This window comes from Chiloscyllium punctatum, chromosome 2 (genome assembly GCF_047496795.1).
Source record: "Chiloscyllium punctatum isolate Juve2018m chromosome 2, sChiPun1.3, whole genome shotgun sequence".
NCBI classification, from domain to species: Eukaryota; Metazoa; Chordata; class Chondrichthyes; order Orectolobiformes; family Hemiscylliidae; genus Chiloscyllium; species Chiloscyllium punctatum.
This window is the reverse complement of record NC_092740.1, coordinates 395075-414234: the sequence shown is the minus strand read 5'-3', so window position 1 is coordinate 414234 and position 19160 is coordinate 395075. Positions and strand designations below refer to the sequence as shown.

The 19160-nt window shown below is 41.9% G+C and overlaps 1 protein-coding gene across 6 annotated transcripts in view; it reads left to right on the top strand.

Annotated features, from left to right (window-relative positions):
- The window catches only part of LOC140493806 (nipped-B-like protein), a 523989-nt gene that overhangs the window by 409983 nt on the left and 94846 nt on the right, over positions 1–19160 (top strand). For all 6 annotated transcript variants that reach the window (XM_072592747.1, XM_072592718.1, XM_072592708.1 and 3 more), the window contains 2 exons: positions 7093–7186; positions 16675–16829. In XM_072592747.1, coding sequence (XP_072448848.1) covers positions 7093–7186; positions 16675–16829 — 249 coding nt within the window. The remainder of the gene's footprint in view (positions 1–7092; positions 7187–16674; positions 16830–19160) is intronic.

The window sequence follows — 19160 nt, the reverse complement described above, 5'->3', positions numbered from 1 at the left end:
ATATAAGAATGCGATCATTTTGAAAATTGATCAGAGAGCAACTGCCATAGAGAGCGAAACTGCTGGAGAGTTAATTGCCCATCTGACATCTTGCTCTCAAAGTAATTAGAAAACACTCACAATCAAAGATACCTTTCATGCAAAACATATTTGCAGTAAAAAGAAAGAAGACAACCCAGAGAATGGAATCGGGAAAATTGAAGACAGTGGAGGAGACAGAGACTGTGATTTTGAGATTGATGTAATTTTACTAAGTGCCTTATTGGAACAGCATATTATAGAATTGGAATGAGGGAGTAAGCTGTTAAGAGAAAGGGGGTATTAGATTTGTGATTGTTTTATGGTTAATGTTCACTTTTAGAGAGAGAAAATAAATTTGTGTTATTTTCTTTAAATAGTGAAATTTGGGAGTTCTCTGTCACCCATTATCTTAACGGATTACAAAGCGAGTCAAGCTTTTCTGAGTGTTTTGGTTTAATTAACAGAAGAGGTTTGCCTCTGTGTCGTAACAGCTTGGGGGCTCAGGTCTGAGATTTGAATAGGTTTGGACCGATTTGAACTGATTTGGGGTAATAAAGATCCCAACAGATTAAGCACTTGTGGTTAGTGTCCTAGATCTTGAAATAAAACTTAGGTGAGAAAATTTGTTTAATTTTGGTTACTTGTGGTTGGTTAGATTCCCTACAGTGTGGAAACAGGCCCTTCAGCCCAACAAGTCCACACCGACCCTCCGAAGAGCAACCCTCCCAGACCCATTCCCCCTACACCTAACACTATGGACAATTTAGCATGGCCAATTCACCTAACCTGCACATTTTTGGATTGTGGGAGGAAACCAGAGCACCCGGAGGAAACCCAAGCAGACGCTGGGAGAATGTGCAAACTCCACACAGATTAAAAGTGAGGGAAATGGCTCTTAAGATTGCTTCAGAGGTTCTGGGGTTTGAAGATGCTTACCAAATTTGCCAAGAAAACTTAGCAAGCCAGAGGAAGGGTGTACTTTTAGAATTAGCGAATAGGTTAGAATTGAGTTTAACCAGGGGAAAAAAGGAAAGCTGAAATTGTAATAGAGTTGGTCAGGCATTTAGGTGTATCAGAGAAACAGACAAATGCAGTAGAGTTAGAAAAACTTAACTTGCAATTAAGGCAAATGGAGTTAGAAGATAAAGAAAGGGAAAGAAGAGCCGTGTTAGAGGGAAAAGAAAGGGAGGGAAGGTTCTTAACTGAGAGAAGAGAAAAGAGAAGAAAGGGGACAGAATTTGAACTTCAGAAGTTGTGAATTAGTCAGGAAAGTCAATTTAACAGGATGGAAATGAAGAGAGAACATAGTGATGTACGCAAATATGTTAAAACATTGCCATATTTTGATGAGAAAGAAGTTGAAACCTCCTTTATTTCATTTGAAAAATTGGCTAGGCAGATGGAGTGGCCAGAGAACTTTTAGTAATGCTAGTTCAGGTTAAGCTGGTAGGCAGAGCTAGTGAGGTATTTGCAGCACTGGGCGGCACGGTGGCACAGTGGTTAGCACTGCTGCCTCACAGCGCCTGAGACCCGGGTTCATTTCCCGCCTCAGGCGACTGACTGTGTGGAGTTTGCACGTTCTCCCCGTGTCGGCGTGGGTTTCCTCCGGGTGCTCCGGTTTCCTCCCACAGTCCAAAGATGTGCAGGTCAGGTGAATTGGCCATGCTAAATTGCCCATAGTGTTAGGTAAGGGGTAAATGTTGATGTAGGGGTATGGGTGGGTTACGCTTCGGCGGGGCGGTGTGGACTTGTTGGGCCGAAGGGCCTGTTTCCACACTGTAAGTAATCTAATCTAATCTAATCTAATATGGGGGGAGCAGAGATTATGCAGATGTCAAACAGGCTATTTTGAGTGTCAATGAATTGGTACCAGAAGTGTGTAGACAACGGTTCAGAAACATAAAGAAGGAATCAGGTCAGGCTCGCGTTGAGTTCAAAGAATTAAACATATTAATTTTGATAGATGGGTGAGTGCCTTAAAAATACATAAGACCTGTGAGGCTCTAAGAGATTTATTCTGCTGCAGGAGTATAAAAACTCCCAAAGATGATGAGAACTCATGTGGATGAACAGAAAGCTCAAAAATTGAGAAGTGCAGCAGAGATGGCAGAGGAATATTCATTGGTGCGTAAAATGAAATTTAGCTACTGACAGGAATTTAATCCTGTGAGGGATAGAAATTTGGATAAAACAAACAGTAGATCACGCTGGTAATAGTTTATCACGGATGAAAAAAGGTGGTAGTGAAAGGCCTCAAGTGTTTCCACTGTGATAAGATGAGACACAAAGTGCTGGTTATTGAAGAAAGGCACTCTGGGGGGAAAAAAACATAGTAAAAGAGACTAAACCCGTGGGATTAGTGGAAGTAGTAAAGGAAACACCAAGAAAAGTCGAGGAGCTGCAGGAGAGTGCACAGCCTAGGCAGGGGCTGAGTTTTGAGTTAGTTATTGACCTCTATAAAGACTTGAACTCTGTGGGTAAAGTCTACTCCGGAAGAATGGGGAGAAGGGAAAGAAATTATAATTTTGGGAGATACAGGAGCTAATCAGTCTCTAAAAGTAAGAAATGAATGTATTTGCATCTTTCTAATGTGTTACCCAAGAGAGTGGTAATTGGTGGAATACAGTAGATGGACAGAAATTTAGCACTCCTCTGTGTAAGATCAGGTTGGAGATCCAAATCGAGACTGGCAATCACTCCCAGAGTGTCAGTTCCAGGCATACAGTTTGTTCTTGGGAACAACTTAGCAGGATCCAAGGTAGGAGTTACACCCCTTGTGGAGAAGCCAAAGGAAGACCAGGGAATTGAGTTAAAAGAAAAATACCCTGGAATTTTTCCAGATTGTGTAGTAACAAGATCCTACTGTTATAAGTCACAGCAAGCAGCAAAAACTAAAGAGAAATGTAAAGAAATTGAGGTTCAGTTAGCTGACACCCGGTTTGATGTAATGATGCAGGAAAAACTAAAGCACGTGGAGGGTCAGGAAGAGTTGTTTAGTCCTGAAAGGCTAATGGAGTTATATATAGATTCATACTCCGAAAAGGAATCAGAATGTATTCCCAAAGGTTGTTAACTTAAGGATAGAATCATAAGAAGAAAGTAAAGGCCATGCCAGGTTAGTGAAGAGGAGAAATGGGTGGAAGGGCACCACATTGCATTGCCGGTAGCATACAGAAATGAAGTATTATGGGTTGCACATGAATTACCAGCAGGTGGTCATCTAAGTGTGAGGAAGACTCAGGCTCAGGTACAAAAGCTCTTTTGACCTGGACTGCATAAGGATGTGGTTAAATGTTCCTGTACGTGTTGTATGTGCCAAATGGTAAGTAAGCCACAGGCAGTAATAAAACCAACACCTTTGTTGCCAATTCCCACATTTGAAAAATCTTTCATGCGGGTTATGATCCCCTCCCAAAAACTAAAAGTGGGAAACCATACTTGTGAACCATAATGGATGTGTCTACCAGATTTCCTGAGGCATTCCAGTCTGGAATATTTAGGCGAAAAGGGTGGTGGAGGACTTGGTAGCTTTCTTTTCCCCATATGGGCTACCCAGAGAGATTCTGTCAGACCAAGTGTCTACTTTTACTGCTAGACTGTTTAAGGAAGTCATGGGCAGCTTAGGCATAAGGCACTTTAAATCAAGTGCATACCATCCTGAATCCCAGGGAGCTTTGGAAAGATGGCATCAGACCCTGAAAACCGTGTTAAGAGTGTACTATGAGGATTACCTGAATGATTGGGATAAAGGCACCCCATTTGTATTGTTTGCCATTAGAGATGCCCCAAAACGAATCTACTCCGTTTACTCCCTTTGAGTTAATATTCAGACATGAAGTGATAGGCCCTTTGAAGTTAATTAAAGAAAATTTGATAGGACTGAAGTCTGAGATCTCACACTTGGATTATGTATCTGAGGTGAAGGAGCGATTAAATCAGGTAGATGAGTTAGCTAAAAGAGCACCTGAAGAGGGCACAGTCGAGAGTGTGGTGCTGGAAAAGCACAGCAGGTCAGGCAGTAGCTGAGAAGCAAGACAATCGATGTTTTGGGCATAAGCCCTTCACCAGGGCTTTTCTGATGAAGGGCTTACACCTGAAATGTTGACTCTCCTACTCCTCAGATGCTACCTGACCTGTGCTTTTCCACACTTTCAACTCTGACCTGCAGTCCTGACTTTCTCCTCCTGGAAGAGGACACAACATAGAATGAAACAAGTAGCAGACAAAAACTCTAAAATTCAGACGTTTTCCATAGGGAAGGCATTTTGTGTTGTTACCTGTGGTAGGTGATTACTTCAAAGCCAGGTTTAGTGATCCCTATCAAGTTGAGAAAAGTTGAGTCAGATAAACTATCTGCTAAAGATGGTAGAAAGAAAGAAAATGTATCTCTCATGTCATGTGAATATGTTGAAACCTTACTATAATAGAGACAAGGAACTGGACAAAAACAGGTGTTAGTTACAGCTCCGTTAAGTGAGGAAACAAATCCAGATGTTGTGGTGTTTGATGTGCCTCAAAATACACTAAATAATGAGGAAGTCTTTGAGGAGTGGGATAGGTTAGTGAGCTATCTGTCTCAGGAGCAAAGAATAGAGTTGAATGGTTTGTTGCAGCAGTATGAAGACATAAGCAAGAATAAGATGGGAAGGAATGATATTATTGTGCATGAGGTGGAAGTAGGGAATGCTGTTCTGATAAAACAACACCCCAACAGGCTTAATCCTCTCAAAGCCACACAGGTCCAGAAGGAAGTGGATGCGATGTTCAACAAAGATATCATTGAACCAAGTCAGCTAGTGGGGATCCCGCTGATTGTTAGTTCTCATACCTGGTGGGACTCAATGATTTTGTGTGGACTACTGGAAGGTCAGCACCGTAACTAAATTGGGCTCCTATCTAATACCAAGATTGGAGGACTGTATAGAGAAAATTGGACAAGCCACTTATATCACAAAGTTGGACTTACTGCATGGTTATTGGCAGGTACCTTTATCAGAGAGAGCAAAAGAAGTTTCTGCATTTGTAACCCCAGTGAGCTATATCAATTCAAAGTGAATCCCTTTGGAATGAAGAATGCACCAGCCACATTCCAAAGACTCATGAACATAGTTGTGGCCAGATTAGCAAACTGTGCAGTTTATCTGGATGATGTAGTGATCTTTAGCGAGTCATGGAAAGATCACATGATACAATTGGCATAGCATTTTGAACGATTACGAGACTGAAAACTTGTAACAAACTTAAAGAAAACAGAACCAAGATGAAAGCCATTGAGAAATTTCCACAACCGTCCTCCAAGAAAGAGGTGCTTCAATTTCTTGGGGCTGAGCGGATTCTACTGGAAGTTTGTTCCAAAGTTCTTCAGTGTGTTTACTGAAGAACAACACAAAATTCCAATGGACAGAACAATGCCAGGAGGCTTTTGAGAATTTAAAAGCCGTATTAACCACTGCACCAATTTTAGCTACACCAAATCTTTTTGAAACCCTTCAAAGTTGCAATCGATGCTAGCGATATAGGAGTTAGAGTTGTGCTGCTGCAAGAAGATGATGGAATTGAACAGCCAATCAGCTACTTTTCAATGAAACTCAATATCCACCAGAGAAAATACTCTACTATCTAAAAAGAATTATTGAGTTTGGTACTGGTCTTGCAACATTTTCATGTTTATGTGACAACCAGTGTTTCGGATACAGTTGTGTACACAGACCACAACCTCCTTATGTCCTTGGTAAGATTTAAAGGCAAAGATATGAACTATTTTCTTGAATTCTTATGTTACAGACTTTTAATTTACAAATTGTATGTGTTGCGGCTCATAACAATGTGATAGCACTTGCGTTAATGCAGATTTAAAGGAAAAAGTGTAGATGAGATTTGACTGATTCCAATGTTACATATGCTTGCAGAAATTAATGTGAAAAGTATAACTCAGATAATGACATGTATTTCATAGTAATGGGATTAAGAATTAGTAAAACAAATAAAGCCATCTTCTCATTATGATTCAGTTTTATCTCAAGGGGGAAGGGCTTATGAAGTTAAAGACGTGTACTGTACCTTTGAGAGAGAGTGCTTTTCTGAACTGACAGATTACAAGCACCTGTGTATATGACTAGATGGCAGTCCCAGAGTGTACTGGAAAACTGAAATATGTAACCTTTGACAGTAAAATTTGTATCTGAATTTTGGTTGCTGCTTTGACAACAATTTGACTTTAGCCAGTCAGTTTAACTTATGCCCCAGGATGCTAAAACCCAATTGAGTTTGCTTTTTCATTTTGCCAACATCGAACCAATGAGACAGTCTGACATTGGCGGTATGAGAATGCAGACATTTTGAAAATTGGTCAGAAAGCAACTGCCATAGAGAGAAACTGCCCATCTAATCTTGCTCTCAAAGAAATTAAAAAGCATTCACTAGCAAAGGTACCTTTTCATGTGAAACATACTCACAGTAAAAAGGAAGACCACAGCCCAGGGTGATCAGCAGCAGGCAAATTGAAGACAGTGGAAAAGACAAAAGACTGTGATTTTGAGATGAAACTAACACCATTTTAATAAATGCCTTTTTGAAACAGCATATTGTTATAGAGTTGGAGTCGGAGCATAAGCAGTTAAGAGAAAGAGGGTCTGAGATTTGTGACTTTTTTGTTTAGTTTTCACTTTGAGTAAGAATTTAAATTGATATTTTCTTGAATAGTAGAACTTGGGAGTTTTCTGTCATTCGTATTTTAACAGATTATGAAGTAAGCTTTTCTGGATGTTTGGTTTAATTAACAGAAAAAGTTCAACCTCCTGCTTTGTAGCAGTATGTTTCAATCAAGTCACCTCTTCAATGCCTAAGCTTGGAATCCAAGGTTGCAGAGAAAGCAGATGTTGATGAAAAATGGTATGATCTGAGCATGGGGTAAATGAGTTTTCTGAATTTGGATGCTCAGCAGCATTTACAGAAACTTGAAATTCAAGGGATTACAGTGGCAGGGCAGTGTTTGCCATTGTCCATGATGTTGAGATTTTTTTTTCTGTTTGGCGTCAGTGCCTAATGGGGCTTTATCTTGTTTTCTGGCAGGTTGTTCAGCACTGTGTGAGCTGTCTGGGAGCTGTAGTCAACAGAGTAACTCACAACTATAAATTTGTGTGGGCCTGTTTCAATAGGTATTATGGTAAGTAGCCCTTACTCAAATCTATGTTCACAGTGACAGCTGCAACTTATTTGTCCATTATCCATTTTAGCTGTTCAACGTACTATCCTCCTTCTTTGTTAATTCGGTTTAAATTGCTTGTGTAAGTTACACAACAGAAAATAGATGGATTAAATAGCCTATGTTTAGGCATCACGCTAAATTCCTCCATTTCTCCATGAATCTACCTTTTCTCCTTCGTGCTTATTGAACTTTCCTTGAAATGCCTCATTTATTCTTTGTACTACATACTGTTTATGGCAAGGCAACATTGAGCTGAACAGATGCATGCTGGTGATCTTGCTTCATTCCTTTCACTCTAATCATCATCTAATTTCTCCAACGCATCTTCCTATTCATTTCTCCCTCTTCTGTTGGTATCTCACATCGCCGACTAGGAATTGTTAATTTGACATTTCAAAGAACTTTGTTCTGCACTTGCTGTTAAATTTACTGTGACTTGTTAATACATTCTGAAACTGCCTGGCAAGCTCTCACTTCAGAACAGAATTGGGTGAACTAAGAGTGACTGCCTTTGACATGTGACTGAGTGTGGCATCAAGCAAAACTAGTCAGTGGGAATTGGGGGAAACACTCCACTGATAGGAGTTATACCGAGCACAAAGGAAAATAGTTGTGGTTGTTGGAGGTCCGTAATCTCAACTCCAGGATATCTCTGCAGAAGTTCCTCAAGTTAGTGTCCCAGGCTCAACCATCTTCAGTTATGTTTAGCACTATTCATGCCAACCAGATACTAAAGCAGTTCATGTTCAAATGCAGTGAGAGAGGAATAATATTCAGTCGTGTGCTGTAAAGTAACAAGTAGCATTCACATCACACAAAAGCCAGGCAATGACAATATCCAATAAGAGACAATCTTATGACCACCCCTTAAGATACCACCATGAGCATCAGTTACCATTGACCAGAAACTGGACTAGACTTGCTATAGAATGGATTGGCCACAGAAGCAGGTCAGAGGCTAGGAACAATGCAGTGGTAAACTCACCTAACTCCCCAAAACTTGCCCATTATCTACAAAGCACACATCAGCAGTATGATGGAATACTCTGCACTTGACTGGATGAGTGCAGATCCAACAACATTCACGCTTGACACAATCCAGGACACAGCAGGCCATTTGACTGACTTCACATCCACAAACATTCATCCCCTCCACCACCAGCAATGTGTGCTATCTATAAGATGCACTGCAGAAATTAAACAAAGGTCCTTAGAAAGCACTTTTCAAACCCACAACCACTTCCATTTAGAAGGACAAACGTGACAGATGGCAGCACTACCACCTGCAAGTACCCCTCCAAATCACTGTCAATCCTGACTTGGAAATATGTCACTGTTCCTTCAGTTGTCATTGTCAAAATCATGGAATTCCCTTGTTCATGGCATCGTGGGTTTACCTACAGCACATGGACTGCAGGCAGTTCAAGAAGGCAGCTCACCACCATCTTCTCAAGGACAGCTAGAGACAGGAAATAAAATGCTGCTCCAGCCATGAGGCCTGTAATCCATAAGTGAATTTTATAAAAATTCAATTACTGCAATTGTAACTACATTGACTAATAGATATTGATTTAAGAACCACAAGTGGCAATGATAAATTAATCCCTGCAAATCCCACCTTATCAGCATCTGACAATGGTCAATAAAATGGGTGAACTGTCTTGCAGATTAGTCAAGCAATAGTGTGATGTAAGAACACAAATTGCCAGAAAAGCTCAGCAGGTTTGGCAGCATCTGTGGAGAGAAATCAAAGTTAATGTTTGGGGTTGATTGACCCTTCCTCAGAACCCTAGCCTGATATGGTCATTCTTGAAGAACATGTAAGAGACACCACACAATCCTTGATCATGTATGGTAACACCAGCAAGACAAACAATAGCACCGTAGAGGTATGCTGTTAGGACAGAGTTTCCATAGGACTCCATGAAATCTCATAGCATCTCAAGGCATAAGGCAAGCATGCGCAAGGAAATCCCCGAATACCACCTGCCTCTGTCTTGCTCAGCCTCACACCACACCAGCTGATGAGTGAGTACTCCTCTAGAAAGTTTTGCTTTAAAAATAAATGCTTGCTCATTTAAGACAGAAATGAGGGGAGAAGAATTTGGGGATGGTTGAGTCCAGTGAGTTCCACAGATTCACTAACCTCTAGCTGAAAAAGTTCCTTCTCATTTCTGTTCTAAAGGGTCATTCCTTCACACTGAGGCTGTGCCCTTGGGTCCTACCCTCTGATACCAGTGGAAACATCTACTCTATGCCAGCCTCTCAGTATTCTGTAAGTTTCAATGAGATCCCTCTCATCCTTTTAAATTTCGAGTACAGTCCCAGAGTCCCCAAATGCTCCTCGTGGTCAGCCTTCATCATTTGAAACATTCCTTTAAGCCCCTGTTCTGCCTTCAATGCCAGCATATCCTTCCATAGGTATGGGATCTAAAACTGCTCCCAATATTCCAAATGCAATCTTGACCAGAAGCTTTTATACACAGCAGTACATCCCTGCTCATGTATCCTAGTCCTCTTTACATGAATACTACCATTGCATTTGTCTTTCTAACTGCCAAATGAATGTGCATATTATCCCAAGAGAATCCTGAACTAGGACTCCAGAGACACTTTTTTGCTTCACTTTTCTGGAGTCTTCTCATTTAAAAAATAGTCTACCTCTACTCTTTGTTCTAAAGTGCATAACCTCACACTTTGCCACTTTGCATTCTGTCTACCACTTGTATGATCACCCTCCTATCCTGTCCAAGTCCTTCTGCACCCTCCCTACTTCCTCAATACTACCTGTCCCTACACCTATTTTTCTGTCATCTGCAAACAAGCCTACAGTTCCTTAATGTATAATGTGAACAGCTGTGGACCCAATACTGACCCCACATGGAACTCCATTAGTCACTGGCTGTCATCCTGGAAAAGGCCTCTTTATCACTACTTTCTGCCAGTCAGCCAATCATCTATCCATGCCAGTATCTTGCCCCAACACCATGTGCTCCTACCCGGCCACCTGTGCAACACCTTGTCAAAGCCTTTTAGAAATCCGGATAGACTACATCTACTGGCTGTCCTTTGTCTAACTTGCTCAGTATCTCCTCAGAGAATTCTAACAGATTTGTCGGGCATGACACCGACCGTGAAGCCGTGCTGACTCATTTCTACTTTACTTCACACTTCCGAGTTCTCTGCAATCTCATTCTTAATAATGGACTCTCTAATCTCACCAAAGACCGACATCAAGATAACTGGCTTTTAATTTCCGGTCTTCTGTCTCCCTCCTTAGTGTGCTACATGAGTCATTTTCCAGTACCCTAGGTCCTTCCATTACCCCAGAGATTCCTGAATGAATACCTGCACAATCTCCTCAACTATCTCCTTCAGAACTCTAGAGTGTAGTCCATCTGGTCTAGGTCACTATCCATTTTCAAGCCTCTCAGCACCACTACTTTCATCTCTGCCCTCTGACTCAGTTGAAGTTCTGGAATGCAGCTGGCATCTTCCACTGTGAAGACTGATGCAAAGTACCAATTCAGTACTTCTGACATTTCTTTGTTCTTTCTTGCTACTTCTCCAGCCTCCATATCCAGTGGCCCAATATACACTCTTGTCTCTTTTGCCTTATATATGTTAAAGATATGTCTTGTGATCTTTTATTACTAGCTAGCCCTCATATTTTCTCTACTACCACCACCACCCTCCGCCCCATCCCCACCCACCCATCCCATAACTCTTTTTTTAGGTTATCCACTGCTGGGTTTTAAAGGCTTTGCAATCCCGTAGCTTTCCACTAATCTTTACCACATTGTGTGCTTTTGCTTTTATATTGTCACTGACTTCCCTTGTCAGCCCTAGATGTCTTATCCTCTGTTTAGTATGTTTGATTTTCTTGGAATTAATTTCTGCTGTGCCTCCCGAATTAACCCCAGAAGCTCCTTCCACTGTCTTACCTGCTAGGCTCCCTTTCCAAATCAACTTTGGCCAGCTTCTCTCTCATGTCTTTGTCATTACCTTTACCCCTTTGTAATACCACTACACTTGATTCCAGCTTTACCTCCTTCCAACTGCAGGACGAATTCAATCATATTATGGTCACTGTTACCTAGTGGTTCCATCATCTTCAGCTCCCTGATCAAATCTCCCTTATTGCACATTATCAAATCCAGAATTGTCTGTCCCCTAGTGGGGTCTACCACAATCTGCTCCAAAAAATCATCTTGTGGATATACAATGAATTCCTTTTCTTGAGATGTGCTACTAGCCTGATTTTTCTCAGTCCATTTGAAGCTCCCCATGATTGGTGCCTTTCTTACATGCCTTTTCTGTCTCCTGATTTATTTTTCTCTCCCACTTCCTGACTACCACGAGAAGGCCTGTGCACAACATCCATCGTGCTGTCTTTTTCTTTTACAGTTCCTCAACTCTATCTACACAGAATCCAAGCCTACCGATCTGTATCAGTTGCTATCGATTTCATTTCATTTCTTTCGAATGAGCCAATCCCTGCCCCCTCTGCTCATCTGCCTGTTCTTTCCATCAGTTGTTTGGTTCCTAGCCCTAATACCCTTGCTCAGTAGAACATTTATGATTTGATATTTCCATCCCAACCCTAATACCTTTGCAGCTTCATCTCTGTGATACCAACAACATCGTACCTGCTAATTTCAATCTGTGCTATACACTTATTTACATTATTTCAGAAACTTTGTGCCTTTAGGTGCAACATCCTGAGTCCTACATTGACTGGGAGGCTGAGGGGGTGACCTTATAGAGGTTTTTAGAATCAAGAGGGGCATGGATAGGGTGAATAGACATGATCTTTTCCCTGGGGGGTGCTGAGTCCAAAACCAGAGGGCATAGGTTTGAGGTGAGAAAGGAAAGATTTAATGGACCAAAGAGACAATTTTTTCACGAAGATGGTGGTGTGGGTATGGAATAATCTGCCAGAGGCAGTGGTGGAGGCTGGTACAATTACATTTAAAAGGCATCTGGATGGGTACATGAATAAGAGGGGTTGAGAGGGATATGGGCCAAATGCTGGCAAAAAAGCTTAGATTTATTTCGGATTTCTGATTGGCATGGAGTCTATGACTGCTCCCCTTTCTCATAGTTGTCCCCTTATCTGCTGTGTCTGAAGTTAGATTCCTGAGCCTTTCCATATTCTCTGTCCTATTACTTGTTCTCAAAGCTTTAGTAACATCTACTGACCTCCCTCCCCATAACTTTATCTACGCAGCTGAACGCATGCCCGACTACTTAGTTTAAAGCTCTTTCTACAGAACTCGTTATGCGATTCACCAGTACCTGGTCGTAGACTAATTGAAGTGGAGCCCTTCCCAATGGAGCAGCTCCCTCCTTCGCCAGTACAAGTGCCATTGGCCCATGAATTCAAACTCCTTTATCCCACGCTAATCTTTGAGCCATGTGTTTATCTCTTTAATTTTGATGACCCTGTGTCAATTCACTCATGGCTCAGGTAGTCATCTGGAGATTATTGCCTTTCTGGATCTGTTTTAAAATAATCCCCTAGCTACTCATATTCCCTCAGCAGAACCGGTTTCTAAATATATCATTGGTACTTATATGACCCGCGGTGTTCCGCAAGGATCTGTTTTGGGACCATTGCTGTTTGTCATTTTTATAAATGACCTGGAGGAGGGGCTAGAAGGTTGGGTGAGCAAGTTTGTGGATGATACGAAAGTCGGTGGAGTTGTTGACAGTGAGGAAGGATGTGGCAGGTTACAGCGGGATATAGATAAGCTGCAGAGCTGGGTAGAAAGGTGGCAAATGGAGTTCAATGTGGGTAAGTGTGAAGTGATTCACTTTGGTATGAGTAACAAAAAGATGGGGTACTGGGCTAATGGTCGGGTACTTCGTAGTGTGGATGAGCAGAGGGATCTTGGTGTCCATGTACACAGATCTCTGAAAGTTGCCACCCTGGTAAATAGTGCGGTGAAGAAGGCATATGGCATATTGGCTTTTATTGGTAGAGGAATTGAGTTCCGGAGTCCTGAGGTCATGTTGCAGTCGTATAAGACTCTGGTGCGGCCGCATCTGGAGTATTGTGTGCAGTTTTGGTCGCCATACTGTAGGAAGGATGTGGAGGCACTGGAACGGGTGCAGAGGAGGTTTACCAGGATGTTGCCTGGTATGGTAGGAAGATCATATGAGGAAAGGCTGAGGCACTTGGGGCTGTTTTTATTGGAGAAAAGAAGGTTTAGGGGTGACTTGATAGAGGTGTACAAGATGATTAGGGGTTTAGATAGGGTTGACCATGAGAGCCTTTTTCCACGTATGGAGTCAGGTATTACGAGGGGGCATAGCTTTAAATTAAGGGGTGGTAGGTATAGGACAGATGTTAGGGGTAGATTCTTTACTCAGCGAGTCGTGAGTTCATGGGATGCCCTGCCAGTAGCAGTGGTGGACATTCTCTCTTTATGGGCATTTAAACGGGCATTGGATAGGCATATGGAGGATAGTGGGCTAGTGTAGGTTAGGTGGGCTTGGATCGGCGCAACATCGAGGGCCAGAGGGCCTGTACTGCGCTGTATTTTTCTATGTTCTATGAACCAGGACAACTGGTTCTTACCCCTTCCACTCCAAGGTCTTCTGCAGCCCAGATGAGAAATCCTGAACCCAGGCACCAGGCAAGCAACACAGCCTTCAGGGTTCTCAATCCTGGCCATAGAAAACAGTATCCATTCCCCTGACTACACTATCCCAAATTACAATTACGTACCTTTTGTTTCCCACCCCTTGAATGGTCCTCTGTACCACTGTGCTGTGGTCAGTTTGCTCATCCTCACTCTGATCCAAGTAGGAAGCGACAAGCTCAAAAACTGACGCTCCTTCAGCACTCCTCGATGCCTGTATCTGCCTTGCTTATAGTCACATGCCCTGTTCCTGACCACTGACTGAATTAGAGGTAATCAACTTAGGGGTGTGACTGCCTCCTGAAACAGTGCCCGAGTAACCCTCTGCCCCTCTGTGTTGCAATGTCTGGAACTCAGATTGCAGCTCATCAGTTCTGAAGCAGAGTTTCTCGAGTAACCAACACTTGCTTCACATATGGTTGTTATGGGCCATGACCACCAGCCCCCACATCATGCAGATACAATACATTGCCTGGACCTTGCATCTCTATTTTACTTAGTTAGGTCTTAATTGCATTTTTCAAGGTTTCCCACTGGTCTTTTAGTTTGTGACCTGTAAATATTTTTTCCATTTGTTTCAATATTTCTTTCAATCCATAAGTAACTAGAATAGATAATCAATTTAGCAGCTGTCACCAACCAATGAACATACGATTTTCCTGTGATGTCACTTTTTAATGCTTGCTTTCTCCCCCCCCCCCCACCCCCGGCTTCAATTTATTCTGGTGGAAGACTGTACAAACTCTGAACTAAAAGATTAAGCTAGAAGCACTTCTTCCCTTCTATACCAAATTCCTACACTGCCATCAGATTCCCTGAGCTTTCTACAAACTCATGTTGTCTCTGACTCTAGGCATGGTCTCTTCCAAGAAGTTACAAACAAATTTGATAAAAGGAAATCCAATGGACATAGTATACTTAGATTTTCAGAGTTTTCAGTTTTTGATAGTCCTCACAAGAAGCTGGTTTGACCAAGACAAATGTACTGGCATGGATGGATGATTGGCCGACAGACAATAAGCATTCTCATGCTGGTAGGCTGTGACTAGTGCGGTACCACATGCTCAGTACTTGAGCCATAGCTATTCACTATGTGAATATGGAACCAAACATATTATTTCCACATTTGCAGATGATAAAAAGCTAAGTGGGAATGTGTGTTGTGAGGAAAATGTAAAGTGACTTCATTTAAAAAGGCTTCGTGAGTGCACAAGAACATGGCAGATGGAATATAACCTGTGAAAATGTGAGGTTGTCCACTTTAATAGAAGAAACAGATGTGCAGAGTATTTCTGAAATGGTGAGATTGGAAAGTGAAGATGCAGAAAGGGACATTGGTGTAATTGTCGATCAGTCACTGAGGGTTAACGTGCAGGGAGCGATTAGGAAGACTTAGAAGGGCTTATGCCCGAAACGTCGATTCTCCTGTTCCTTTGATGCTGCCTGACCTGTTGCGCTTTTCCAGCAACGCATTTTTAAGCTCTGATCTCCAACATCTGCAGTCCTCACTTTCTCCTAGACTTGTGGAATGTTGGCTTTTATAACTGGAGAGTTTTGAGTACAGGAGTAGTGAAGTCTTGCTTCAGTCGTATCGTATGCAGTTTTAGTCTCTTTATCAAAGGAATGTTATTGCTATAGAGGGAGTGCAAAACTCATTCAACAGCCTTGTCCCAGGAATTGCAGGACTCCTATGAAGAAAGATTGGGAAAACTGGGCCTGTATTGTTTCATTTCAAAGAGTGTGATGTGATCTCATTGAAACTTAGAAAATGGTTAATGAGATGGAAGTGGTCTGCTTGGTGGGAGAAACACCTTTTTAAAAATAAGAGGATGTCACTTGGGTCTGAGATGAAAATTCATTTTGTTTTGAAGTTGTAAACCTTCGGAGTTCTTTGCCACATTGGGCTGTAAAGGCTCAGTGTTTGAGTATGTTTAAGGTAGAGATCGATAGATTTCTATTCAGAATTATGGAGATAACTGACCAAAATGGATCTGATGTGTTCAGTCAGCCATGATCTTATTGAATGACAGGGCAGGCTTGACGAGCTGCCTGTCCTGCCTCCTGTTCCTATATTCCTTATTGAACACCAATTAGGGGATGTGGTGAGGTGGCAAACTAATCTGGGTCTGGGATTGCAGTATCCATCGCCAAGAGTGGCCTGGCAGTGTCACAACTGCCCCTGCTAGCCAAGTGCACAACTTGTGGGTAGTAAAGGTTAGATTCCTTACAGTGTCGAAACAGGTCCTTTGGCCCAACTAGTCCACACCCACCCTCCGAAGAGTAACCCACCCATTCCCCTACCCTATATTTACCCCTGACTACACCTAACACTATGGACAATTTAGCATGGCCAATTCACCTGACTTGCACATCTTTGGATTGTGGGAGGAAACCGGAGCACCTGAAGGATACCCAGGAAAACGCAGGGAGAATGTGCAAACTCCACACAGACAGTGGCCTGAGCTGGGAATCAAACCTGGGTCCCTGGTGCTGTGAGGCAGCAGTGCTAACCACTGAGCCACTCACCATGCTGACCATGCCAATGATATCCACATTCCATTAATTAATTAATGTTCTTAGAATAAAAGGATTCTGTCTAGAGAACCTTTTAAAGCATTACCCTGGAAACTCTCTCTACCAAAGGTATTTGGATCTGAGCATCCAGTGGTAGGATGGTACAAACTGATGTCCTCCAAACTAGTGGCCCTTATCCTATTACGATATGTACAAATTTTAAATATCAAAGCATGAAATCGATTGCCCTTAAATTTAATAAATTTGTGTTTACTCACGTGACAGGTGCTCTAACAAAATTGAAGGCGCAACACCAGGAGGATTCCAGCAACACTGCTCTCGTTGGCAATAAACCTGCCCTTCTTCGCTCCCTTTTTACTGTTGGTGCATTGTGCCGTAACTTTGACTTTGATCAGGAGGAGTTTAAAGGCAACACTAAGGTAGTAATTGGAAATTAATCTTTGTTCTTCATTATAAATGCTTATTTAGCAAGCATGATTTGGAGATGCCAGTGTTGGACTGGGGTGTACAAGTTAAAAATCACACAACACCAGTTAATAGTCTAACAGGTTTAATTGGAAGCACTAGCTCTCGGAGTGCCATTCACAACCACCTGATGGAGCGGCACTCCGAAAGCTAGTGCTTCCAGTTAAACCTGTTAGACTATAACCTGGTGTCGTGTGATTTTTAAGTTTATTTAGCAAAAATTGCAAAGATCTTTTAAGATTAATCAAAGCACAGGTTTCAGTCTCAAGTGTCCATTCCCAGCAACTGTTTTTTGCTCCTTAAACCTTACAGTACAGAAGAGGCCCTTTAGCTCATTGAGTTTGTACCACCAAAAATATATGACTACCTACATTATCCAAGTTTCCACACGAGGCCCATAGCCTTGAATGTTATGACAATTCAAAGTGCCCATCAGGTAATTGTTAAAGATTGCTAGGTTTGCTGCCTCAACTACTGTCCCAGGCAGTTTATTTCCAGACTCCCTCCTTCCAGTATTGCAATGTTTTATTCAAGCTTTAGAACTTGGGCTTCAGATACTGGAAGGCATGGCCAACACAGAAGCATTATAGCGGAGAAGGCGGCTATTCAATCCATCGCATTGCACATTGCTTCTATTTAATAATGCCTTTTTCATTCAATTCAACCTACTTGCACTACACTTCAGGCAGTACATTTCCATACCTGAAGTGCTTGCTGTGCAAAAATTCTTTTCTTTAAATCACATTTGCTCCCGTTACAAATTACTTCAAACCTGTGCTTTTTTGCACTTGATACTTTTACAAGTGGTTCTCCCTATCTGTCCATACCCCTCATAATTTTGAGAACCTCTTCTCCAAGGAGAACTGTCCTAACCTCACCAATCTACCCTCATTACTGAACTTCCTTATCCCTGGAACTATTCTTTATAATCTGTTCTGCATTCTCTCCAATGCATTTCCATCCTTCCTGTAGTGTGACATAGAGAAGTGTCTGCATTACTTCAGCTGAGGTCTACCATGTATTTTGTAAACCTGTTCTGTATTACCTCCTTGCGCTTGTGCTCTATGCCCCTGTTAATTAAGCCCAGGTTACTTTATGGTTTATTTATTGCTCTCTGCACCTGTTCTGTCATCAATGAAATCCGAAAAATATCCATTGACCATTACTCTGTTTCCAATCACTCAGCCAGTTTTGCATTCGTGTTCCTACTTTCCCTTTTATTCCATGGGCCAGAACTTTCCTCACAAGTCTGTTGTACGAATAGACATTGGTTCGAGGGATATGGACAGCGTAGAGGCCAAAGGTTTTTAGTTTAGAAAGGCATCATGCTGGTGTAGCCTTGGTGAATTGAAGGACCTGCTTATGTGCTGTATTGTTCTTTGTTCTGTGTTCTTTGTGTGGCATTGTCATTGGCAACTTGGAGATTTCACTCTCTGCTGACCTCAGTCTTTTGTCATAATTCCTCTTCGCTTCTCTTGTTTGCTTTTTCACTTCCTAGCTTAAGCATCTATTTTCCTCTTAATTCTCAATTGTCTTTCTACCTAACGCGCTGTCATGACCAAACATTTTCTTCTTTATCCTAATACCTTTTGTCATTACTTTGCAAGATTTCATGAAAGCCAATAGAATGTAATGGTGTATTGTGATAGGAATTGAAAGCAAGCTTGGATGTTAGGTCTGCTTCAGATATACAGGGCCTTGGTGAGACAGCAGTGGGGCAGCATGTACAATAATGGTCACCGTGCTTAGTAAAGGATGTTAATGTGTTAGAAGCACTTCAGACAGGTTTACTAGATTAATACCTGGAGTGAGAGAATTGTCTTGTGAGGGGAAAGGTTAGACAGGCTAAACCTGTATCCACTGCAGTGCAGAAGAGTCAGAAGTGACTTAATAGAAAGACACAAGATCCTGAGGGGAGTTGCCTGCATGGATGTGGAAAGGATATTTCCTCTTGTGGGACAATCTGAATCTAGGGGCCATAGTTGAGAGATAAGGGGGCACCCATTTAAAAGATAAGGAAATGTTGTTTCTCTGTGTGTTGGGCCACAACATATTTGTTCCTTAGTTCAAGCCAAATTCTTCATTGCCAGAATAATGGAAATCTGGGATGTTCAAGAGTCCAGATGTTAATCATTCAGCAGCCAATATAAGCAGTAAACACAGGATTTGGTGAGTGAAACCTGGTGTTAAGTTGTGAAACAGGCAGTAGTTTCTTTGATTGCAAGAAATTTATAGTAGATAAAGTGTAGCAGGCCAGTAGATCATGCATAAATTGAGAGGTAACA